The following is a 26698-nucleotide window of genomic DNA, read 5'->3' on the forward strand; positions in this document are numbered from 1 at the left end:
TTGATGTCTTCATTTGCATGTCTAGTTCTTCTCTCCAGTTTAACGTGTAAAAATGAGGTCTTGATAGATCCCATTGTTTAACCCTTCATGTTACCTTTCTCAATCAATAGCACCACTAGTTGTTCCAACTCCAAACCTGGTTTTGCTTATTTCTCATGCCTATGGATTATCAATTTCTGCTGCTTATATCTCCTAAAGTCACCACCCTGATGCTACCTGAACTCCCCACTCTGTCTTTACTCTCTTTTCATTACCCTAATCCTACTCACCACCACCCCTTCCCCAGACAACTGCGATTTCCTGGTCTTTGCCCTCATCTCTCTCCTCTACTTAAGAACTGTCACTGACTTCACATGGCCCTTAAGACAAAATCCAAACAGCTCACCCCCTAAGACCTTATCTCTTGCTTCTTCTCCAACATCACCTTGTACTTCTCTCATATGTGGTCTTATTTATGATCCTTCTACATCCATGACCTGTATAGCTCAGGGCTTTGATACTTACCTGCTCAGAATGCTCTCCCCTTGCTTGTTAGCATGGCTGCTGCATTCCCATCTTTGAAATCTCCATTGAAATACTACTTCTTCAGAGGGAACTTCCCTCACCAACCTACCCTCTTCAAAACTAAATCCCAGGTTCATTTCTGACATAGCCTCCCTTTCTCTAAAACATTTATACAATATGTAAATATCTTCTTTATTGTTTATCATGAAAATGTAATGTATATATTGCATTAAAATATAAACTTACAAGAGTAGATATTTTGTCTAGATCACTGTTAAATTCTCAGTACCCGACACCATGTAGAGCACCCAGTAGTTGCTCCAATACAAGTAAATGAACAGCCCCATATGAACATTGCAGACATCTGAATCTAGATACAACAACACAAGAAAACAATCTGTACCGGCATGAAATTGTGCTGGGTGTGTGTTGGGAAATGATCACCTGTCACTAGAAACAGCATTGCAGTGTCTACGGAAGGAGCTGAGCCTCCTGTCTTCCTTCACCTGGGAACTGGCACTTCTGAAGGTGTGATTTGATTCATCCTTAATATATACTTAGGAAGAATGATCTAGGCATAGGGATTTTCTTGAGCTAAGAAATGAGTCTATTTCACAAAAGAACTAAAAACAGAACTCTGATTCATGAACTTGCTAATGGCTTTTCCCTCTCAGGGGATCCTCCCCGTGCACAATGAAACCTTTCTTGGGGCTCAGCCTTATGCCTGATGTGAAGGTTGACCACAGAACATCAGTTTTGCCTGTAGGGTGGCAGGCAGCACTTGTCAGGCTTAACTGGCTGTGTACCCTTCTGGCAGAATTCAAGGTTCTTCCCATTCTTCTTTGTTTCGAAGTTACTGACCTAGTTGACAATCTCCTGAATAAAAGCGGCAATGATTTAAATGAATATGCCAGTGAATAATTGACTATAAAATTTGAAAACAAAACCAAAAAGAATCAAGGGCCAGCCAGTTTATAAACCAGAGAATATTATAGAAAATTGGACAGAGATAAAAAAGTATCTCCTATGTTGTGTTTATTGCTGTTTCCCTTTATTTTTTATTTTTTGAATGGAACAATTTTTGCATGAAGACCAAATTGCTTAATTACAAAGGCTGTAAATGGGAAAACTGGGTAAACCAGTATACTAGCTTTCTCACCTTTCAGTGAAACATGCAAGGGAGAGGAGGGGGGAACGGATACTAACAGTGTAGAAAAGAAGCAGAAGCTGTAGCATGGAAGACCTGGTGAGGAACAAAGTAGAGAATACAGTGAGTTCTAAAGCTAGCATCTCCCTTACCCGCTCACCACCTGACCTCTTCCCTAGAGGTCCAGAAGCCTTAGTTCCCTCCTCCCCTTCACCCCCTCTGGGAGCAAATGCTGCTGAGAACAACTGCAGTTTTAAAACACTTTGTGCAATACAAAGAACTCTTCCATGCATCTTGTGGTTTGAGAGTACATTTATGTATCGTTCTCATTGCTATCTTCAATGAACTCTTACTAATGCAGAAGCAACCACACAAAGACAACTTGTAGTTGTTAGCTAATTTTGGCCACAGCCAGGCAAAAAGGAGAAAACTGAGGCATAGAAAAGCAAATGTCAATCTACCTGGAAGTAGCAGTTTGAAAAGACGAGCCCTCCCCCTATAGACCCCCAATCAGCTGGTGTAGTGAAGAAAGACTATTTGGTGAAAGGCAGAAATGGATAGAAAGCCACTCTTACTTGTATGCTCTTAGAGAGTCAGGAAAGAGTTAAGTGGTCCCTAATAACAAACTTTGTTGTATCCAAATATTGGTGAATGGGTCTTCATTGTAGCCTGGTCTAGGAGCAGAGGCCATCTTTCTGGTAAAGCACTTAGAATGTGGCTGGTACACATTGGATGCTTAATAAATGTAGATTTTTTTTTAAAAAAATTAAGCCTCTGACATACCTTTTCTTCCACCCTTTCCTCCCTTTTCTTGGCTGTGCAATAAGCAGAAATTCCAGATGCATTCCAGGGAGGCTGGAAGCAAAGGCTTCCCCCAGGTGTATTTTCCTGGCTGTGATGTCTTTGATGCCACCATCTTCTGGTTCTTTCTTCACGGGGGCTGCTACCTAACCCAGGACTCCCTGGGAGAAGGAAGACTTGTGATGAGAAAGGCATTGGCAGGCTTCCCAACCCTTTCCTACTATCACTTTGCCATCCTGGGAGAGTTGCAGCCTCGCCTTCTCAGGTTTTCAAAGAGATATTCCCTGGGGGAATTGCATTGGAATACAATCTAATTTGGAAGCTTTCAAGACATTTCAAAAAATACTTCCTTTTTCTTTTTCTTCCTCCCCCCCCCCGTCTTTCTTTTTTTTTTTTTTCTTCTTCTTCTTCTTTACAGTAGGATATTGGAGAAACCAGCATATGGGTCTTTGTAAATACAGAGAGACAACATAGGATTTAATTTTTTAAATCAGATGTCTGGATGACTGGAGGCACACTGCTCTGCTCTGTATCAAGAAGTGGGAGGGGTGTGTTGAGGTGGGGGTGAGGTGTGATTTCTTATTGATCGAACACTGCGCAGGTCAACTCGGTAAACCCATATGAGAAAAGCTGATTGCGGCAATTGAGGGGGTGTGGTACTAGGGTACTGGCTCCCGTTTAGGGGGACCATGAATGGTGATTGTGTGAAAGCGAGAGGCGTGCCAAGAGAGCGCGGGGAAGATTACCGGGGAGGCAAGTGTGTGTCTATTTCCACAGCGCCCTGGCTCCCTGCAGCCCCTGGCTGGGTGAGGGGTGTGATGTGGGAGTGGGGTGGGAGGGGGCAGCAGGCGGGGCCTGCCACGTCACTTGGAGAGTGTGTTGGGAAGGAAGGGCAGAGCGGAGAGCCGAGCCGCTGCTGCTGCGGCGGCGGCAGCGAAGGCTAGAGTCCTGGGGAGGTGGGTCCCCGCGCTCCGGCGCCGGGGCAGCCTCAGGGCCCTCTCCGAAGCTTGCGGAGCAGCTCCTGGGGAGGAGGTGGTGTCTGTGGCGGCTTTAACCACGACCTTGGCCAAACCAAACCCCGCGGTGGACCTAGGGCGGAGGCCGAGTCCGGGCAGGAGTCTGCCGAGCCGGAGGGAGGCGCATCTGGCGCTTCGGTACCAGCGGCGGCCGGGGGCTTGAGCTGTTGGAGAAGCGCAGTGGGAGCTGGGAAGAGCCAGCTCGCCTGGAGGGCGGACCCCAGCGTCCAGGAACCCAGCCTCAGGCACAGCAAGGGGCGAAGCCACGCGTCTTTTTCGGACGGCCAATTTCACGCGCCAGTTTGAGATTCCAGGCATCCCAGTAAGCACCAGCATCGAGGCGCGGGTATCAGAAGCGCGGAGCCAAATCCTCTGCGCCCAGGTCACCTCCCAGACCTCTCCTTGCAGGGATCAGGGCTTCAGGGCTCACCAACCCAAACGCCAGGTCAGACCGCTAGCCTGCAGGAGCGCGAGCCCCACCCTGAGGAGGGAGCGTAACCGGGAACTGGGAAGCCGGCGCAGCGCGCGCGAGGTTGGGTCGTGGGCGCCGTCCTAGTGGCGGGGAGCGCACAGCCAAGAGGACATGAGATCGGAGAAATCCCTTACGCTGGCGGCGCCGGGGGAGGTCCGTGGGCCGGAGGGGGAGCAACAGGATGCCGGAGACTTCCCGGAGGCCGCTGGCGGCGGGGGCTGCTGTAGTAGCGAGCGGCTGGTGATCAATATCTCTGGGCTGCGCTTTGAGACACAGCTGCGCACCCTGTCGCTGTTTCCTGACACACTGCTTGGGGACCCCGGCCGCCGAGTCCGCTTCTTTGACCCACTGAGGAATGAATACTTCTTCGACCGCAACCGGCCCAGCTTCGATGCCATCCTGTACTACTATCAGTCGGGGGGCCGCCTGCGGAGGCCAGTCAACGTGCCCCTCGACATCTTCATGGAGGAGATTCGCTTCTATCAACTGGGGGATGAAGCCTTGGCGGCCTTCCGGGAGGATGAGGGCTGTCTGCCCGAAGGTGGAGAGGACGAGAAGCCGCTACCCTCCCAGCCCTTCCAGCGCCAGGTTTGGCTTCTTTTTGAGTATCCTGAGAGCTCCGGGCCCGCCAGGGGCATCGCTATTGTCTCCGTGTTGGTCATTCTCATCTCCATCGTCATCTTTTGCCTGGAGACCTTGCCCCAGTTTCGTGCAGATGGTCGCAGTGGAAGCAATGATGGTGGTGTGAGCCGAGTCTCCCCAGTTTCCAGGGGAAGTCAGGAGGAGGAGGAAGAGGAAGATGATTCCTATACATTTCACCCCGGCATCACCTCTGGGGGAATGGGGACAGGAGGTTCGTCCTCACTCAGTACTCTTGGGGGCTCCTTCTTCACAGATCCCTTCTTTCTGGTGGAGACTCTCTGCATTGTTTGGTTCACTTTTGAGCTCCTGGTGCGCTTTTCTGCCTGCCCCAGCAAGCCGGCCTTCTTCCGCAACATCATGAACATCATTGACTTGGTGGCCATCTTCCCCTACTTCATCACCCTGGGCACTGAATTAGTGCAGCAGCAGGAGCAGCAGCCAGCCAGTGGAGGGGGTGGCCAGAATGGGCAGCAGGCCATGTCCCTGGCCATCCTCAGGGTGATTCGCTTGGTTCGGGTGTTCCGCATCTTCAAGCTCTCCCGCCATTCCAAAGGGCTGCAGATCCTGGGGAAGACCTTGCAGGCCTCCATGAGGGAGCTGGGCCTGCTCATCTTCTTCCTCTTCATTGGAGTCATCCTCTTTTCCAGTGCCGTCTACTTCGCAGAGGCTGATGATGATGATTCACTCTTCCCCAGCATCCCAGATGCCTTCTGGTGGGCAGTGGTTACAATGACCACAGTGGGTTATGGAGACATGTACCCCATGACTGTGGGGGGCAAGATCGTGGGCTCTCTGTGTGCCATTGCTGGGGTCCTCACCATTGCCCTGCCTGTGCCGGTCATCGTTTCCAACTTCAACTACTTCTACCACCGGGAGACCGAGCAGGAGGAGCAAGGCCAGTATACCCATGTGACTTGTGGGCAGCCTACACCAGACCTGAAGGCAACTGACAATGGACTTGGCAAGCCAGACTTCTCTGAGGCCCCCCGGGAACGGAGGCCCAGCTACCTTCCCACTCCACATCGGGCATTTGCAGAGAAAAGGATGCTCACAGAGGTTTGACCCAGGCGGGCAGAGCCTGCATGAGAAGGGGTGTACTAAGTGAACTAACTCTTAGGCTTCTTTCTCATCCTCACAACTCTCACCCTAGATCCAGCTGACCTCTTGACTCCCTCCTCCTACACCCAGTACATGGCAACCAGGACCAAATACCTGGACTGTCAACCTTGTTGCTTGACCTGTACAGCATTCAAGGTTTATCCATCTAAGTCACATTTTTGAAATTGCAACGGTGCCACCCAATTATGTCCATCTTCTGTCACGTGGATGAGATATACTGTTCTGTCTGACCTTCCCTCAAGACTCTGATTTTTCCTGTCTGGAACTTGTCTTATCTTTAGGAGCAGAAACGTTAATAGGTTGGAAATCAGCCATACTTGGGTCCTATTACTCTCCTTATTGTCCTTTGCTTTGGGGGGCATGTACCTGTCTTAGCTTCTTGATAACTGGTGGAAGCTGGAAGATGGAAACAGTACTCAATGTGCTGTTTCATTCCATGAACTGTAACACCTGCTGGTCATCCTGCAAAGCACCCTCTATAGAGACTTAGTTGTACTGCCTCAAAATATGTTATCCATTTCTAATCTTGGATGGAATGAAAGAAAATGCAATTAAAGTGGATTATCTGGAGGACATGAGGGTCAGTCCTGGACCACAGGGGCCAATGGATTCTCCCAGCTGTGATCTGGTATAGGAGACACTGGTCTTTGGTCTGCATTTAGTCCTCCCCACTCTTATCCCTGACTCTCTTGAGTTTCCAGGAAGGTTCCTTCTCAGAGCCAAATACTCTTTTTGTGCAAGTGCCTTCCTGTGCAGAGGAACTGGAAACAGGTCCTACAGAACCAGGAGAAATGGCTGAATATAGTCAAGCAACGGGCTTTATCATAAACCAGAAGCAAGGAACCACTAAGCAGAGATTGTCATCTTGGAGGGGCAGAGGAATCTTGTTGCAGATGTCAGTTTTTTTTCTCCCTCATTTCACCAGAACCCTCTCTGGCTTTCCACTCTTCTTCCTGGGAATTTGACTTAGGGTTGCAGGTGAAGGCTTTCTAAAGCAACCCCAGCTCAAATCTGTAGACAGGTGAAGGCACATATTGATTGCCAGTTTCTTCTCATTTTATGGGTAATGACATATGTGGCTTAGGTTAAGGAACAAGCATTATTCCTTTGCTGACACTGGTAGAGGTTTTTGCTGAGTCAAGCAAACATTCACCTGCTCTGCCCCCTGGAGCTGCATCTGGCCTGCTCTAACTGGTAAGGTAATCTGGCTGTTTCCCACCTGGACTCAGCCATCCTCTTCCATTATGAAACTACTGCCATCCGTCCCACCTGCCCACTTCCCTCTTTTCTCCCCAGTCACATTACCATTTGTTTCTTGCCTTTGATAAACTGTGATGTACTGTTTAAATCTCTTCTGAATGCAGTTCTGAAACTGAAAGGACTGTTACAATGCTTTTAATTTTATAACTATGCTTTAAGACTCTTAGATGAAAATTTTTAAAAAATAAAACTTCCCGAAGAGCAACTTCTGAGGGATAGCCTTTGAGGGTTTGCTTGAGAGGCAGTGTAGCTTCTGTGAGTGCCAGACTGAAATCTGGATTTTGCCACAGCTTCACAGGGTAGCTCTGGCTCCACAGTCCCTCTTTGTGCCTCAATTTCCCCCCATTAAATGGGAACATTAATGTCTTCCCCTCCCTACCTCATGGTGATTGTCAATGAGCTCATCTGGGAAGCTGGGGAAGACACTATGCACATGTGTGAATTATAGTCGTTGATTTGATTTTTAGTTCATTATCCTGTCTCCCCACCTCCCAGAAGTAAGACCCCCCAGATTTTCTGCCTTGGAACCAAAACCCAAGAATAGCCATTCATTCTGAGCTCTTCACTTCCTAAATCCCTCCCTGAGCTCTTGGGCTGGGCCTCAGTCTTTTTTCTTACCCTTCCGAATGGAGAATCTTCTTTAGACAAGCTGGGTAGATCGTTTTTTGGGGCTGGAGGTCACCTTTCCTAGGAGATTGGCTTCCTTAAACCTGAAACCCAGTAGGAAACAAAAGTGTTTATGATTCAGAAACCTGTCCCAAGGTCAGGAAGTGCTATTTTTCCAAATCTCTTCTGTTACTCCTGGCTATTTGGGAAAAGAAGGGCCCATGTCAGTGGCTAAAGGGATACCCCCCGTTGGGACAAGTGTGCGTGTATCTGTAGATATGTGTATGTGATCATGCTCATCATCATCCCTGAGCAAACATTGCCTTTTCAAATCAGAGCATGCCTGAAGGTAAAAGGTTTGTGGAGAGCTGGGATCTCTAGGGACTCTGGTTGCCGTAGCAACCTTCCAGACTGTTCTCTCGGTCTTCTGATTCGGGCATCAAGGGAGAACAGACTACATATCCCCAGCTTCTCAAATGGGAGCACCTTCTACTATTGGTTTAGGGGCAGGTAGAGCCAGGACAGGGACACAGGACCTTGGAAAATGTGGAGGAAACTAAACTTCTTGAACTTCCTCCTTGGATTCTTCCTGGTTTCCCCTACCCAGTCCTTGAAGCTGCCTCATCTTACCCCTGAGTCTTCAGAAACTTGAATGCTTAGCAGCTGCCCAGTTAAACCAACATCAATGTTATGCTTTTAAAAATGACCAGGGGAGCCCTGGGAATGGACGATGTGTTCTCCAGAAGCATCCAGGCTGGGCTTTGCTGAGAACAGTCCTAGCCTTAGGTGTCATGGAGTTCTCATCTCCTAAGACAGAGGATCTTCCCAGCTCTAAGAGAGACTGAGGGAAATGAAGTCCCTTCTTCGAGGGGAGCTGTCGAGCTCCTGGGAGGGATCTCACAGTTCTTCTTGAGACATGGAAGAAAAACCGAAAGACTGTGGCCCCACCTAGTTTCTGTGAAGGATTTTGACCAATGGCCCCTCTCTGACTCTGAGCATCTTTATGTGGATGTCATGACCTGAGCATCAGGAGAATATGCACTGTGTGTGGCTGGCCCAGCTGGGATGGGGACTCCCAGCCTCCAGGAAAGGTGGACTCTTTATACCAAGCCATCTTTATACTTGACTGGAGCCGGCAGGGGCTCCCAGGGGACTTCCTGGGACTGTCAGCCTCAGCCTGGACTGAGGGATGCTCCTTCTGCCCGAGAGCATCCCTGAGGAGTGAGGAGGGACAGCTGGCTGTCTTTGTACCTGAGGTAGGTCCTACTGTGGGGGAATTTTGCTCCTGGATCAGCCTCCATGCCAAATTTGACATCTGGACGGCAGGGAGAGAAAGTAGGAGAAGATTCAGTTGGGTGGGGGAGCAGGGTTTCATTTGCCTTTTCTCTGTGACCACCTTGCTCCCTCTCTGTGTATTTTTCTTCCTCTTTCTCCCTCTCTGTACCTTTTTGGTGGCTGGAAGCACCTACGATGTTTCTGTTGAATTCTAGGACAGCTGTGATCCTGGGTGTTTTTGAAAAGGTCGGCCTCCAGCCAGAGGATTCCCTGTTTCCTGACATCTCAGTTCCCCATCCTTTCTTGCCACACTCCCCTATGGGGGGATGTCCTGCACTTACCAAGGAACTTGGGATGCTCTGGGTTTAGAAAAACATCCCCCAGTGATTTCCTGAACATATAAAGATGAAAGAGGGAGGGGGAGAGGGGTGGGAGCAGGGGAGAGAGAATGAGCTTGATGCCTTATATTAATATTCTGCCATATAGTACTAGAGTATGTCATCTTAGGGTTCCTGAACCTTAAGAACCTTGCAGAGATGTTGAAGACAAAGGAACAGTGGGGATAGTAAAATAAACAGAAAAAAAGAGGACTTGGGAGGAAGGTATAAGATTGAAGTTAGAATGAAAAAGTCCTTCACTCGGGGCCGCCTGATAACTGCCAATCATTGACTTGGAGGTTTGCTTAGCCTGTGGCCGGTTCCCTTGTGCACTAAGGGCAGAATGAGAAGGAGGGACACCATTCCCAGCGGTGTAAGGTGCAGGAGATGCTCCTTGGGGATGTAGGTTAAGATTCCCCACCAGTCCATAAGGAGACTGTGTGGTTGTCCTCCTGGAGGCCGTGGCACATAGGGTTAAGTCCCATCTGCATCAGGACATCAGAACATTGGGACAACCCCCAGGCTCCTCAAGGGCCCAAGACTGGGATGTTAAGCTAGCACCAAAGTACTTTTGGGGGTGATGGAAATGTTCTGAAATAGGACTGTGGGGACAATCATTATTGTCATTAACAACTCCAAAAGTTAACAACAACAACAGAAAACATTGCAATTTGGGGGAAAAGGAGACAGGAGTCTAATAACCTGGGAGTTTCCCACTGCAATGGGAGGAAGACTTAGTTTTATAAGTTAAGGTTAGCATCTCTAGTGATGGACCAGATTGAAGGTCTGTAATGGAATGACAGTTTTTTTCTTCTGCCACATGGGGACAATTCAGAGCTTTCATGCAGTTGCATCTTGCGATTTGTGTACGATACCAAGAACTGATAGTGTGTGTGTTTTTTTGGTCAATGAAGCTACTGTAGGATTTATATCCTTTTTCTTTTTCCAAAATTATGTCAAGCCATTCTTTTGGTAGGTGCATAGTATGACTAGCACATCCTGAACTAATGATGAATGTGTTGGACATATTAATTATATAGGAGTAGGGAGGTGAGCTTGCTCAAAGAATGTGTTTTTTGGGGGCCACAAACAAACAAATAAATAAATCCTCTGCGAACAAACCAAAAGCCCCTCCTAATTCTTGGACCTGTAAACTCTGACTTCCTTAAGAAATTTCCTCGAAGCCAAGGTTTTATTTCTCCCAGCCTCCAACCCCAACTACCCACTAAAGTAGTCATTAACCCTTCTTTGCCCTAGAACGAGGACCAGCAGTCTCTAGTGCTTTGGATAAACCAAAGAAGTGGGAGATGACAACCTTCATTCATCTTACCTTTGCATTGTTATCTGTGAGCCAGTTCCTTCTCTTCTTCCTCTGGCCTGTGCCACAGGATCTCTTCCTTCTCTCCCTTAGGGCTTTTTGCCAGATGACACTTTCTAGTCCTGCCAACTTATTATTCCTTCTCCCTACTGGTTGAGCTCTTGCTTCGGGCAGGATTTCTGTTGCCCTGCATCTCTACATAAATGCCAAGCTAGATTCCCGGAGAACATTGTCCTCCCAGGACAATGTGGCTGGACTTGCCATCCTGGCTCTGATTGGTTTTGACGGTGTGCTATTACCATGGGAAGGAAAGTGTGGTCTAATTCTAGCGTGTCATGATCACTTAGAGGAGGGAAAGAAATCCATTTATTCAACGGTAGGGTTCCTTTCTGTGTTCCTCTTTATACCAGGCTGCACAGATACCTCATGGCAGAATAAGGTCTGGCGCTTGGGGGTTTGGAGGGAGAGAACATATCTTCCCACTCACGGGCCACTGGGAATAAGGACAGATGGGCTCTTAGTTCTCATGTTGCTGGGTTTCCCGATGCACCACTTTCCCCTTCTGGGCTTGCAGTCCCTTCGGAGTTGCAGATTGTCCTGTTTTGATGTCCCTTTGTTCTGAACTTGAGGAAGTAGTTTAGCCTGCTTCTTTGTTCCTTCTTGATCCTCATCCCCTTGCTTCACATGTGACCCTAAAGGAGGAGTGGAAACCTATCAGTGACACTTAGGAAGTGTTATCCCAACAGGATAATGACTCTCTCGTTCCTAGAGAGAGAGAGAGAGAGAGAGAGAGAGAGAGAGAGAACGAGAGAACCAGCCAGGACAGGTAACACTGGTCTAGCCTTTGCTATCACTTGACCTATTTGGGGCCGACCCTGCTGCGGATTATGGCAAATTTTTTTTCCTTCTTCTTCATTTAACCCAACTCCAACAGTATCATTGTTACTATATGGAGAATTTTCTCTCAGTTGCTCCTGTGCCCTGGATGATACACTTTGCCTGCCCCTGGGAAACATTTTGGACCCTTAAGTTGCCTCTGCTGCAGTTTGCAAGGAGGGTAGACAGACCTTGGCTCTTTGGCGAGAGCAAAGCCGACATTTCAAAAGGAAATTGCAGCCGCGCAGTCTGCTGGCGCTGCTATTTTTGACATGCTTGCTGTTCTCTCAGGGCTTGACAACCGCTGTCTCCAGGAGACAGACAAACCCGGTCTTGGCAGCAAAGACACCACTTTGAAAAAGAACATAGCAAGACAGTCCCTTGGCTGGGAGGGGCGGGAGAATGCCCATTCCTTCCCTCACCTCCAGGAAGCCTGCTGGGCACCTGGCTAGCATCTGCCACCCTCGAAGGCAGCTTCACCCTCCCCGGTGAACTGGACCCTGCTGTGCAGCCTCCCCTCTGAGGGGGGTTCTAATAGAAAGAAGAAGGAGGCTGTCTTATGACAAAGACCCACCCAGCGCTCTCCTCGGGCAGTAAGCTCTAGAATAAAATGGTGAGGGCCATGAACGCCGGAGCCAGGTGGTTAGGTCCAAGTCCCTCCTCTGCTGGGTGACACTGGGGCAAGTTATGAAATTGCTCTGAGCCTCAGTTGCCCTCTTGGTCAACTGGGGGGGGGGGTAAAAATAGCTCTGATAACATAGGGCTGTTTTGATGATTAAATAGATTTTTAAAAAATATTTATTTCTTAGGTGTAGATGGACTCTACACAATGCCTTTATTTTTATGTGGTGCTGAGGATTGAACCCGGTTCCCACCGGTGCTAGGCAAGCACTCTACCGCTGAGCCACAATCCCAGCCCCGATTAAATAGATTAATACACGTACAATGTTTAAACTCGCAAGCACTATATAAAGATCTACTATGATGATCATGTGTCTACTACCACAAAACGAGGCAGGTAGGCAGGTTGTTTTCCTCTTTGGTGGAGAAGAGAAATTGAGGCTCAGAGGGGTGGTGACATGTTCAAGGGCACCTGGCTATATGTGGTCTATCACAGATGGTGTGTGGAATGGAGTGCAGTGAACGTCTGACCCATACTGAGCAAGAAGAAAGAGCGAAGCTGTGGCTCCTAATTGCATGTATAGATTTTTGTTTACGTGCCAATTTTTCTGTGATGGAGAAGCTGCAGGTGTGCTGAGCCCCTCCCCCATGGGGCTCTGAAAGCACCTGGAGATTTCTCCTATGTCTGTGTGGACGTCTCAGATAAATGGAACGTTGTTCTACAGAGCCTTTTGTTACTCTGTTCCATTCTTCTCCCTCTGGTCATCATCCTCACTCCCCATTCAGTTCCCGACCACTTTCATGTCCTCTCCACTTTGCAGGCTGTGTTTTAGCTTCCCTGTCCTTCTCAAAGGTGGAGGGAGAGGAGACCCTGAAGTTGGAAGAAGCCAGCTTCTTCTACATATGAGAGTCTCATTTGCCTCCTCCTGGCTAGAGAGCAACTCCTGCAGCTTTCCTTGGGGGTCTCAGTGCAGCCCAGAATGCTCTGCATGCCCTCGGCATACTGCTGTGACCCCTTCAGCTTCTCTTGAAGGACCCAGACCAGGGCAGGGAAGCATGGCTGCCCTCCTGTTTCTGGATTCAGAGCTTGCCTGCCTTTGGAGTTGAACTTGGGTCTGCACCTCATTTGACCTTGCTAAGCTTTAGTTTTGTCATCTGCAAAACAAGGAAGCTGACACCACTTGCCTCTTAGGATTGTGGTGAGGGTTACACGAGGCTGCCAGTTAAAGGGCTTAGCAGGAAATGAACTCTCAGCAAAGCACAGTTCTGATGAGTGACACTGAATGTCCACCTGAGAGCAGGCCCAGGCCCACCTGCTCTCTCAAAAGAAAGGCAGGGTCCTCACCTTTCGGTTTTGTTCTTTGACACAAACATTTAAATGAAAAATGACATAAAAAATAGACTTTGGTTAGCTCTCTGCTTTACCAGAAGGCTCTTTGCCTAGAAGAATCACAGCAGAATTTCTTTAAATAATTGCACTTAAGATATGAGTGAATGTATAGAAATGTCATATGTATAGAAATGTCATATGTATAGAAATGTCATATATATATATATATTTTACCAGTATATCCATCCTATTCCTCTGATAATCATTTGGATGACATTTCTATACATTCACTCATATATATATATATATATATATATATATATATATATATATATATATATATCCATCCATATCCATATCCAACAAGGTTCATTTCCAACCAAAATAAAAAGGAGAAATTTTACTTAAACCTTTCTCTGAGCACCAGAGCATTGCCAAGGGCAGTACTGAAGGTCACAGACAAATGGGATGTGAGAGCTGAAAGGGGCAGTAAATGCCTCTTTTCATGAAGGAGGAAACTGAGGCAGAGAAGTGAACTGATTAACTCAAGACCCCACAGGTATGTGGGCAGAGCTGAGTCGGGAACACTCATTTACTGACTCTGATCCCAGCATCCTTTTCCCCAGAAGATGGAAATCTAAGGATTACTTGAATATTTTCTTTTTAATGAATGACTTTATTTCCTATCCAACCAAACTCCTTAGCAGAACTTCCCATAGGAAATGGAATTAAAATGTTTGCAATTTTATCTTTCCCTCCCCAGACTTTCCAGGTTACTGAAGCATCAGGCTTAGCTAGAGGAACCCCTGTCAGAAAAGCAGGGGGTCACTCGAGGCTTCTGTTTTGGATTCAGGAAGGAAGAAGGAATGCAAAAGTTTAGCATCTTACCCAAGAGTGCTGACTTCAGATGCTCTGGGAATTAGAAACCAGCTTCTCCACTCTTCCCTGCACTTGCTTGCCCTGGTAGAGAAGGAAAAGTTGCTGCTGGGTTATAGATGTCTTTTATAAATCACAGGACTAGGGCAAGAATGAACAAAGTTTCCAGAAGCCATGGTAGTCGAGCCATAAATCAGACAAGCACTCCCCAGCTGCCTTAAGGCAATTTGGCATTGCTGAAAAGAGAAGAAAGGTCTGGAATGATGGGGAAAATAGCTTGTGTTTCCTGCAGTAACTGCTTTCTGTGCTTCGCAGCAGGGACCATATTCACCCAGGAGAGCACACACATGCACCTGTAGGAGCCCAACACACGCACCTGGAAGTGTGTGTGTGTGTGTGTGTGTGTGTGTGTGTGTGTGTTTATTTATTTATTAATTTATTTTCTGCATATGGAACCTTCTTGTACATGGCTTTAATGACTATAGAAGGAGCACAAGCAGAGTGCCTACCCTAAAACTGTAGGTTACTCCTTTCAATAGGTCCTAAGTCGTCAATTGGGTGTGACAGTAATGATGCGATATTAGGAAGTATTGGGAGATTTCACTCACAGTTCTGTATTTTTTTTTAATTGAAAAACAAAAGGTCTGGGCCTGATCTGCTTTCCAACAATCATCAGCAGGAGCTGGGTTATAGTTGTTCCCTTCAGAGTGAGTTGAGTCTCTTTTTTGCTTCCAATAATCCTCATTCCTGATTTCCAATCCATGACGATTTCCTTTACCAAGTCAGTAAATTTAACAGAAAAAGCAAGTCTCTGAAAGGTAAAAGGACCCTTAATCCGTGAGACCAGAAGCCTGGGGTCCTGCTGCCAAGGCCAGAGGCTGTCCGTGAGCCTTCTGAATGCGGAGACTGGGCTGCTGGTCAGCTTTCATTAGGCCCGTGGCCTTATTCTCCTCATGGGTGGAAAACATTTCTCTATATGTCCATTTCTGCCAAAGGCTATGAAGCAAAAGAGCAAAGGGTGCCATGTTTAGGGGAACTATACTGACCTCTGTCATCCTGTGACCCTGTAGACTTTGGTGACTCTGGCCTCTCTGCAGAGCTTTCCTCTGTGATCTGACTTAACTGTGTCAAAGTTGACTCTGGTTCAGAGGTAGCAGGTTAGATGAGGTGGGAGTGCATGTGGCTGATAGAAAAGACAATGAGCATGGAAGTGGAAGCTTGTATCTGGGAGAAGATGATCCCTGTGACCTAGGAGAGACAGGATCACGAGGCTGAATGAAGACAGTACCACATAGTAACAAGAATGTGCTGTGTCCTCTGTCCAGTTAAGCAGGCAGAGAAATATGTGATGCAATTAAGGATTTCCATCTTAAGTGATTAAAATGAGCAGTCAGGCCGTGTTAGTCAGTTTTCCGTTAACTATAACAAATACCCCAGATAAATAAGCTTATAAAGACAAAGAGGTTATTTTGACTAACAGTTTTGGAAGTTCCAGTCCATGACTGGACAGACACATTACTTTTAGGCCTCTAGTGGAAGAATAGCAAGCACATCATGGTAGGGGCTGGGATATGGAAGAGAGAGAGAGAGACAGAGGAAGAAGAAGGGGCCAGGGTTCTACTATCCTCTTTAAGGTCATATCCCCTGATGACTGAATGCCTTCCCTCTAGGCCCCACCTCTTAAAGTTTTCACCATCTCCCAATAGCACCAAGCTGAAGACTGAGTCTTTTGGGGAGACATTTAAGATTCAAGCTACACGGCAGGGCAAAATTCGGTATTTGGATATTTCTGATTTGAGGACTGCCTCCTACTTCCAGGGTGTCAGATAATGAGACACCACTCTATTCCCGCTCGCCAGCACCAAGAGGGCGTGAGACAGGGCCTCATCACTTTCCTGGGTAATGACTGGCTGTTAGCTCAGGCTCTGCACTTGTCCTGTTGGGGGAATGACGTTATCATCCTTCCCAGATCCTTTGTGTTCCCAGATCCTGGGTGGTTCTCAGTATTTGGGCTTTGAGGTGGACTCTCCTGCCTTGGAACTTTATTGGTCGCAGATTAAATGGTCATAGATCTGAACCAACTGCTGTTGGAAGGAGATCAGAAAGACCTTCCTCAGCTTCTAGTTTTACCTGTAATTTCTTTAAAATATTTCAGGGCCAGAATTCAAGAGGTCAGTTGCCAAAGCAATTAGAACTAGAGTCAGCTCCAAATCCTTGGGATTCCAAGAGATCAGTGACTTCATGTGGTTCTTCTCTCCTTGGGGATATCTTTTATATCTGAAAACCAGAATTTAAAAGGATCCTGCTGGATGCACACCTGTAATCCCAGGGGCTCAAGAGGTTGAGGCAGGAGGATGGTGAGTTCAAAGCCATTTTCAGCAATTTAGTGAGGCCTGAAGCAAGTCAGTGTGATCCTGTTTCTAAATAAGATATAAAAATGGCTGGGGATGTGGCTTGGTGGTTAAGTGTCCCTGGGTTCAATCCCCAGTATATAACAAATAAAAAAAAGTAAAAGGATCCTCTACTTTCATTTCCCCCAAATATATGCCCTAACTTAACTTTGTCAAAGTTGGCTCTGGTTCAGATGTAGCAGGTTAGATGAGACAAGAGTGCAAAAAAAGTTAAATCAGGCTGCAATTAAAAGAAATTTATCCTGAGCCTCTATTTCAATGTCTGTCTGCTTCAGTTTTTCCAGTAAACACCTTCCAGGAAAGTTGTGTGTGTATAATAGTATCATTTTGCTATCAGAGGTGCTTTTTCATATAAGTGGGCCCAGAGAAAGCAATGAGATGACTTGTCCATTCTGAATCTCTGGGATCCGTTGAGAACTTCCATCGTGCTTGGGGATTGACTGAGAGGTTGCATAACCAGTTGTGGACAGTGTGCTCAGATCAGAAGTCCCTGGCCAATCCCTCTCCAGGGTTGGCCTTGGGGAGAAGAGCTCTCAAGAGCTGCTCAAGGACACTGGTGGAATTGCCTCCTCTACGCCTTTGATGATGTGTGAGGTTAACATTCTTCTTTGGAATTGTATCAGTGGAAAATATGACTCCATTTACAAATAATATATTTGCTTTATACACAGCATTTCAGGAATGTGTTTCATTTGCAAGTAAGCCATCTGCACTCACTTAATGGTACATAAATAGAGAACAAAGCAAAGTGACAGAGAATAATGGAGCAGGAAGAGACTTAGGTAAAACTCATGGAATCCATCACTCTGCATTTCTAAGTTATTACAGACCTGTTCTGAATATTCCCCAGACAAGGAGCATCCCTAGCACAGACGCCTTTGAACTCTTTGTGTTTGAGCTTCATGATCTTTTTTTGTTGAGTTGTTTTCCTCCTGCCTTAGATATACATCACCTGTCGCACTTTCGACTTCCTTTCTCCTATTTTGTCCTCTACTGAGATGGATGCTTAACTGGCCATGCTACCTACAATAACTCATGCCAGAGTTCCCCAGATGTGATTTGCAGAACTCTGGTCCTACATGGTATTCTCATGAAAAGCCATCCCCAGGCACTGAGCTTCAGAATGTTGCCTCTGGGAGACACACAGCACATGTGCGCCTCAAATTAAAGGCTCTGAGAAGTCTTGCAGCAAGTAAGCCTAGGTCAATTCTTTAACCCAGTAAATATGGTGACTTTTTATGTAACATAAATTAATAGATTGAGAGTTATTATGATGGGTTGTAAAAATTATTATTATAATTATTTTGCCTGTCTCTCTCTCAAGTTACCCTATGGAAAGTTTGATCCAAGAAATACATTTTGAGAAAGTCAAAGAGATCTGAAACTCCTTCTAATGGATTTGAGTCCATGGAGTTTCCGCCATCAGAGATTTTTCATATGGACCATGTTGTGGCTTCAATCCTCTTAGCGTTCTCCACACCCCTCTTCAGTTGGGCAGAAAGTGTTTGTTTATTCTTGGTTTTTTGGTTGCCCTGGGGACTGAACCAAGGGCCTTGTACATGCTGGGCACATGCTGTACCACAGAGCCACGTCTCAGCCCCTAATAGGAAACCCGTTGTGAGCCTCCCATTCTTCCGTTTCCACTAGCCATTCTTGTTTACAACCCATCACAATAACTCTCAATCTATTAATTTATGTTACATAAAAAGTCACCATATTTACAATTATTGATAAGGCTCTGGATAATGTGAAAGGAGACACCCTCTCCCTATGTCCCTTTATAGCCTTCTTCAATAGAAAGTCTTCTAAGAAGGTAGCTGTGGGAGCTGGTCTTTGTAGATTCTGTTTCTGGTCTACTTTGTTAGCAGTTGTCTACAATTTGGATGCTCTTCCGGGTGGATGAGGATGCCTGCATCACTTCGCTGTGGTGTGGTCTTAACTAATCTATGCATGTTCTTAACCAAATCAAATATTGTCACATGTTGGTTTTCATGAGCACTAGTCTAATTAACTAAACCTACTAATGAGAACATAACCTTACTAATGATCATATTACTAATTGTCATATTTACAAAATCTTTTTTTGTGGGTGAGGTACTGGGGATTGAACTCAGGGCACTCACTCCACCACTGGTCGACTTCCGCAGCCCCATTTTGTATTTTATTTAGAGACGGGGTCTCACTGAGTTGTTTAGCACCTCAATTTTGCTGAGGCTGGTTTTGAACTCATGATCCTCCTGCCTCAGCCTCCCGAGCCACTGGGATTGCAGGCATGCACCACAGAGCCCAGTTTATAAAATCTTATTCACAATGTGAGCAAGACACAAATACCATTAGTGAGCTATAAGCAACTGGGTTTTCTCATTCTTTCCTATTTCCTTACACACTGCTTTCAAGTGTGACACTTGCTCTGTCTCTCCTGAAGTGTTTCAAGTGTTGAACAATTCCAGGTGGACTGGGTTCTTCCAGGGCAGCTCTTTTCAGCTAGAATTTCTTTGGGCTGCTGGAGGAGCTCAGCCTTGACTCTTCTCTGTTCATCCCAGAGGGCCTGAGGCTCACCACCTGCTCCTACACCGGCTGGCCCAGGACTAAACCCTTTTTTTCTGTAGTTTTCCTTCTGTGCTCAGAATCAGAAGAAGAAAGGATGTCATTGCTTTTACCTGTGAATGCCTTTGTACCTGTTCCTTTTCTAGATATCCTGAGCCATGAGGAAGCATTTCTGATATCTACTTGCATCTCTGATCTTTAAATCCACTGAAAATCAGAACAAATAGACTGTGGGGGAAGATGGGAATTGCATCTAATTCTGGGTCTGTCACTAGGCTGCTGTGTGGCCCTGGACGAGTCACCTGTCTGGCTCTCAGCATGTGTTGGCCAGTAGCACTGTTCTCTGGCCCAGTGTCTTCATTTGTAAAATGAGATGGTTGGATTGGACAATTGAGTTTCTGCTTGAAGATCCCTATGATGCTCGAGGGCATTCACCAAGCGTGCGGGGGGGGGGGGGGGGGGGGGGGGCTTGCTTGATCACTTCTTGATCATTTCCTTAATCACATTATTGCTTGGTTGTTGCCACTGGAGAGATTTTTGAAAAAGAGTCGGATTTGCTAAAATTTCTATTGTAAATTGAATATTTGAATCTCAAAGCTCCTCTGCTCCAGCTTCTTATTTTAGAGACAGAGATCAGAATTTAACCTCTAAAGAACCAACTGAACAGGTTATAGAGAAGTTTTTAGAGAGAGGTAATAATTTTATCTGGTATCAAGTAAGATCAATCTTTGTACTTTTGTCTTCCCTCCCTCTCTCTGCCCCCCTCCTTTCTTTCTACCTTTTTATTTTTCTTAGATGAGATCTATCTTAGTTTTAAGTGTTTCCAGATCCTTTTTTATTTTGATGTTGCAAAATAAACATTCCTTGGTTTTGGCTGTGTCGAGCACCTTGGCATTATGATTGGAAAAATGTTGGGCACGGAAAGGCTTCTATATTAAGGAGAAGCGGGAATGCAGACTAGCAGGGATGCTAACCAGTACTCTCTGCATCTCGGCACCTTAGGGAGACTGCAGAAAGGATAAAAGAAACATTGGTAGAATCCTCTATCAACACGTATTCTCACACATTCTTCTTCCTTTCTATTTCTGAGAGAGCAACCTCCAGGGCACACACTGTGTGCTGGGCTCATGCATCCTGCCACACTATGGCTTTAGGATAGAAGGTTCTGGGCAATGTGTCTAGGGCTGCCTTTGCAGCTATGCCCTAGGAAGCTTCTGGGCTGGGATCCAGCCCTGCACGTTTCCACCACATCTTGCCACTTTTTGGTGTCTGTTCATCCTTCTTGTCCCATTTGGCTTCTCTTTCTACCGCTGTTAATCCAGCCTGAGGTGGGGGCAGAGCCCTGGACAGGAGTGGAAAACCTGTGTGCTTCTAAGGTGCTGTTTGGCCTTGAGCAAGTTTCTGGAAACAAACACTTTATTTTGTTTTATTTATTTTTTTTACTCTAATATCACTCACTACTCACTATGAAAATTAATATGATTCAGAAAACTATAAGAAATAAAATAAAATCCCCACAACTCATAACCAGAGATACCCTGTGTTGATATTTTGTTGACAGAACACTAGTTCTGTCTCTGTATCTCTACAGAAATCATGCAGGATTTCATTTTAAAAACCTCACATTATAGCTGTAGTTTTCTCAGGCAATTGTCACACGGATTTCATCAGATTGGTAAGCTACCCCACTGTTGGACAGTTAAGCTGCTGCTTGGTTTTTTTGTTCTTATAAGTGCTGCTACAGTGAGCACTCTTAGTATAGAGATTTGCTCACATTCATGACTCTTCCCTTTGGCAATATTCTTATAAGAGTCAGAGAGTGTGAACAAAGCAATCATCTTGCCAGGCCTTGACTTCCTTGCCTGGAATAAATCATCAGCAACAATGCTCACAGCAGCAAAAACCGTCCTGTGCACCATATACCGGGCACAGCTACCCACCTACGTAACCTACCCAGCTGCCCTGCCGTGCTCTTCCCATTTCATGGAAGGAGCTCTCCAGGAAGCAGGGTGGTGGGATTTCACCCCAGGCCGTCTGGCTGCAGAGTCCTACTCTCAACTGCTATTGCTGATATTGCCTCTGTGAGATCAAAAGTCTGAACCAAACAACCCCTAGGGTACCTTTCATAACTAACACTATTTGTGTTCCCTTGGAACACAGTCGCCTGATCCCAGTTCACAGGCTCCTTTATTACTCTTTATTCTCCCATTCCTGGCTTGATAAGGGTGGAGTGAGTGCGAGCGTGTGTATGTGTCTGCATGTGTGTTTGTACAGCCTTATGAATGGAACAGTAGGCAGACAGAATGTGAAGCAAGGAATCCTGAACAATCTTATCGACAAAACACAAAAACACGGCTCATCCGTGTGATCCAGATAGCTCATCCTGCTTTCCCTTTTATCTTAAAGTTCCCAGGCTCTCTGGCTGGGAAATTTGTTATTTTTTAATTGGACCATCACTTCGGTGGAGCCGGAATGGGGTTGGATTTGGCTATCTGGCAGGACCCCTTCCTCAAAACAATCATCTGAATATGCTGTCTGAAGAGAATATGTCTCCTTGTTGTGCCTTTAGGAACCATCACTAGGTGTGATTATTCATCCAGTGGGTAAGGAGATAATTGGCAAATTCCTTGCTGGAATAAACATGTCTACACTGCTTTTATTGCTTGCTAAATTCAGCTGTCCATTGGAATCTGAAGAAGACTGGTTCCAGAATTCCCCACAGATACCCAAATCTGCAGATGCTCAAGTCTCTTATGTAACACCATATAGTATTTGCATAGAACCTAGACATCCTCCTGTATGCTTTAAATCATCTCTAGATGCTTTGTGTGCCTAGTAAAATGTAAGAGCTATATTTAAGTATTTGTTAAACTACATTGTTTAGGGAGTAATGAACAAGAAAAATAGTGTACATATACAGTACAGGTGCAATCTTTATCTGAATGGTTTTGATCCAAGGTTGGTTGAATCCATGGGTATGAAACTCATGGATATAAAGGATCAGCTATACAGAGACTTCCAGGCCTCCGTAAAAGTCAGTAGATTTGGGAGAAGTCGGAGACTCCATTTTTTAAATACATGAGCTCCAAGTGATTATTTCAGGATGTTTAGACTTCCTATGACCCGTAAGCAGGTCTCAACTTTACAGAGCATTGGAATTACCCAAGATTTCCCTGCTCTAATTTGAATAATTGATCCAGGGTGAAATCCAGATACAGCATTAAAAAAAAATTCTCAGGAGGTCTTGTGTGGAGCCAGTAAGACACCACTAGCCCAAGAAATTCTATTACACCTTTATATTTAATAATTTTATACTTGATATGTAATTTTATATTTAATAAATTTATATTTATATTCAATATTTTATATTTAACATATGATTTTATAGTTAATACTTTTATAATTTTATAATATTTTATAAGTCTCTTTTACTATGGACTACCATAACAATCTACAAAGGTCAGTCTTATGATTGCCCTTGTCCCAGAGAGGTTGACTGTGTTGTGCAAGGTCACATAGCATCTCTGTGTGTCAGCAGCTGCCATTCTCTGCCCAGCCCACAGCCAGTCCTGCCAGGCCCTTTGGGAAGAGCAGCCTCCATGCCCCGAGAGTCTCCCAGGATGAAACAGTCCTTCAGGTGCCTCTCAGTGCTGACTCGGGAGCCCTTTCTTTCCCTCCTCACCCACCTCTGTGACTGCACCCTTCTTCCTTCCCTGTGCACTGTGCAGTGATGCCATCCTCCCACGCGCCATCCCACTTACCAGTGAGAGAATGACACTGAGGGACAGAAAGCCTGGGAGCTGGCCAGTCCACATCACCCACAGTGGTCTGAAGACACAGACATGCTGACCCTTAGCCTCAGATCCAGGCCCTTCTCTGCTGTCGCTCTGCAGAAAGCACAGTGCATTGCTGGCACCAAGAGACTCATCTACACTCAGGCTGTCCCACAGCTGTGTCCCCTTCTCCCCTATTGCCACCCCAGTCAAGCATTCTCACAGCCATCACTGGGGCTTCCCTGGCCCTGTACCCAATACCCTCTCCCTCCCCACTTCCCAATAACCCCAAAGCCCACCTGAGTCCTTCCTGAGAGGCCACTTCCTGCTGCGGCTGAGTCCCCCCTCTGGGCTGACAGGAGCTTCGCAAGGTGGGTCAGGGGGCAGAAGAGCCATAACCAGGAACTGCATGCGTCCCTTCCACAGCCCCCACCCAGCAACCAGCTCTCAGCTCGAAATCTGTCCCTGACTCAAACCGAGGACTTTTGTTTCTCTTTCCTCTTCTTCTCCTTGTCCAAACCTTTTTCCTCGCACAGGCTGCATCCTGGAGAAGCTCCCAGCAACTGCAGGCTTTCTGTGTCAGCATCCTGCAGTCTCCATCGGGATGCTGGGGGGGCAGGATGGAGGAGGCGGGGTTTGGCCTTACAGGCGATGCAGGCAGCAGAACTGCACCTAGACAGTAGTACCAAATGCTGATCTAACCCGGTTCCCTTTGCCTACTGATGTGGCAGCCCTGTCATTGAGGCCAAGCCACCACCAGCTTTTTTGTGCAGCGACATCTTTCTTTTCCTCTCGCAGGGCTTGCACACTGCAAGTTGGCCTGGAGGGTCCGTGGCTTTTCATCTCCCCACACTGACTTTCAGAGAAGGCTCTCTCTCTCTCTGCCAGCAAGGCCAGCCTGCTACTGGGTCCCTCTCCTGTTATACAAAGATCCTTATGTGGCTGTGAACTTTCTGCTGGAGGATATTTGGAAGGAGCAGAGGGAAGGAGGGTAGTGGCCAGCTCTTCTCTCCCAAAGCAAAGGAAAGATTTTGACTCTCAAAGTGGCCCCTGGAGTTACATGTGACCCAGAACATCTGGATCTTACCTTTCTGGTTGGATATGGTCTGACATCTGTCAGATGGCCCAAGAGTCCTACCCAGTAACCTCCTTTACTTCCCAATATCCACAGCTTATGAGCCAAATTGGTATTGTCAGACCCATTTCCCCACAGTGGATTGGACCAGGGTTGAACTTGAGCCAGTCTAAGTCTCTTTCCTAGAAAGCTTAGTTGGGACAAAAGGTTCTGGTTCAGCTTGTACTCTATGGGAGAAATAGCAAACCTTCCAGTCAGGGGAGCTGGAAGGGGTCTGAACCATCTTCTGACTTCACTTCCCATTTGTAAATAAAATAAATAGTTGAAGACCTAAGAGATCATTTGATTGACCCAAATCCACATGGCCACTATAGCTACTTTATAACAGAGCTGGATCTTGGTGTTCAAAGTGTTAATACAAATATTCTCTTGGCTAAGAGGTAATGAATTGGCAAATAATATCTTATGGAAGCTTATATTCAGCTCAAATTTTGAAGAAATGATATTAATTAGGCAGTACATGGTGTTTAGTGGAAACTGCACAGGTCCCAGCATCTGACTGAGCTGGACTTGAAGTCTGGCTGTTCTCTCTAGCATTTGGACCTTGGGCACATTTCTCACATTTAGGTATTGATTCCTCAACTATAGAATGGGGATCATAGGGCTGGGGATGTAACTCAGCAGTAGAGTGCTTGCCTCGCATGTGTGAGGCCCTGGGTTCCATCCAGCAGTGCAAAACAATACAAAACAAAAAATTCAACAAGAAACAAAAAAACAGCAACAAAAAATGGGGAGGGGTTTTGTTGTTACAGGGTGTTCTAATGAGGATTAGAGACGCTTTGCAATTAATCTTTGCTTCATAAAAGAAAAGAGGTCTTTCTATTTAAATCAATAATATTCTGTATTCCTAGTATTCTATTCTGCAGCTGGTGTGGTTTTGAAATTATTTAGGGCCCTTCTCTGTCTCTCTCTCTCTCTCTTTTTTTTTCCAATTCTTCAGCAGCACTCTTTTAGGGAGCTGTTGGCTGCATCTGACAGTGGCATTTAGAAACAAAAGATCGAGTCAAGCCAGGCTCTGTAATGGGGAAGTAGACCCCGTCACTTTGCCAAGGGTGCATGGGGAGATGGAACCATTTTGGCAATGGGTTTGCCACAGCCAATGATGTTGGTTTGAGGGATTCTGTTCTTGGGACTTGCTGGACTTCCCCCTTGTGCTCACAGATGGCAGCAGCAGTTCCAGGCCTCCTGTGCACCCACAGCTGTGACTGAATTCAGGAAGGGCCAAGAGTCCTCCTAGGGATCAGAACTTGTGGCTCCCACTAGGACGTGGTTAGGACACTCCCTAACCAGGATCACTGGGAGGGTGGGATAACCATGAGGTGTTTATTTATTTATTTATTTATTTATTTTTAACTTTTGAGACAAGGTCTCCTTATGTTGCCCAGGTTGTGCTTGAACTCTTAGTCAAGCGATCCTCCCACCTCAGCCTCCTGAGTAGCTGGGGCTTCAGGCACATACCACCTGCTCACCACTGTGATCTCAGTGGGAGTCACCCGGCAGGGCTGGGGAGGGACCAGAAATCTGAACAAAACAGGAGATTAGAGACCAAAGAAAACAGAAGCAGGAGTTGGCAGCAGGGCTGGGAATCATTAGGGTGTGGAGGACACTCTACATGGAGGCTGTCTCCCTTTAGTAGACATTGGTCTGCAGCTTAAATGTGCCAGGCCCCATGAAATGGAAAGTAAGCAGGACTTCAGTCTTTGTAGCGAGACCACGTTCTGAGGGCAGAGTCAGTGAGCAACTGGCTGTGGTAAGTTATAGTGGTGAGAGGTAGAAGTTGGGGGCAGCTTTGGGACTTACACCAGGGCCCAGATCCCACCCAGCTGTTCACCCCTTCACCACTGATCTCTCACTAAGAGTGATAGAAAAACGAACAATGCAGGAGTCAGGGTACAACTAGTTAGTATCTAGTTAAAGTATCTAGTTAGTATGTAATTAATGCTGCTTCCAGTTGCCTGCAATTCTGTGCTCTTGGGTAAAAGACTGAATTGAGACATGTGGCTGGGATACAGACCAAAGGGAGGGTCTCTTTTTCTTATGTATCTTGGAACTAAAATCTGTGACCATCTCATTTAGAGGTGACTTCTGGGAGAAAGAGAGAAAGCAAGACCACAAAGTTGCTCTAGGTCCACTTGCCCTGATGGTTTCATAGAGTGTGAATAATATGGACACAAGAAAATATGCTTGGCCCAAGGGGCCAAGAACTGAAAAGCAAGCTGGTTATGAAGACAGGTTGAAGGCACAGTAACTCAGTTAACTACTAAGACTTGGTTTGCAAAAAAAAAAAAAAAAAAAAAAAAAAAAAAATTCCTTTTTTTTTTTTTTTTTGGCTTGACCTTTAGATTAGGAATTACTCTGCTTTAGAGAACATTTAGGGGAAACTAGGAAATACAAGCAGAGCAGGTAGAATCTGCAATGATACAGAGTCACATAGTAGGTGCTCTGGATTCTTCCTGTGGACTGGAGGGAATCAGGGAAGGTTCCTCAGAGAAATGACCTCATCAGCAGGGCCTTGGAAGAGGACCTGGAAATTTCAAGGTTGAAAATAAAATTCTTAATAAAAGAAATGGCTTCAACATATGCATGCACAGA

At 46.2% G+C, this 26698-nt stretch overlaps 1 protein-coding gene and 1 long non-coding RNA gene across 4 annotated transcripts in view; one reads left to right on the forward strand and one right to left on the reverse strand.

The window, feature by feature from the left end:
• Positions 1-3205: 3205 nt before the first annotated feature.
• Positions 3206-26698, forward strand: part of KCNA6 (potassium voltage-gated channel subfamily A member 6) — a 38988-nt gene continuing 15495 nt past the window's right edge. The window contains exon 1 of one of the 3 annotated variants that reach the window (XM_081309263.1): positions 3206-8827. In XM_081309263.1, the coding sequence (XP_081165389.1) occupies positions 4052-5644 (1593 nt within the window). In that variant the 5' untranslated portion in view covers positions 3206-4051 and the 3' untranslated portion in view covers positions 5645-8827. The remainder of the gene's footprint in view (positions 8828-26698) is intronic. The other 2 variants (XM_081309262.1, XM_081309264.1) reach the window with 2 other exon arrangements.
• On the reverse strand, positions 10786-23738 carry LOC308658509. The gene is made up of 3 exons (XR_014024186.1): positions 23271-23738; positions 14253-14324; positions 10786-11229 (listed from the first exon to the last, which is right to left on the reverse strand). It is a non-coding gene; the product is annotated as an uncharacterized lncRNA (long non-coding RNA).

Source organism: Spermophilus citellus (genome assembly GCF_964194105.1).
Source record: "Spermophilus citellus genome assembly, chromosome: 10".
Classification (NCBI taxonomy): domain Eukaryota; kingdom Metazoa; phylum Chordata; class Mammalia; order Rodentia; family Sciuridae; genus Spermophilus; species Spermophilus citellus.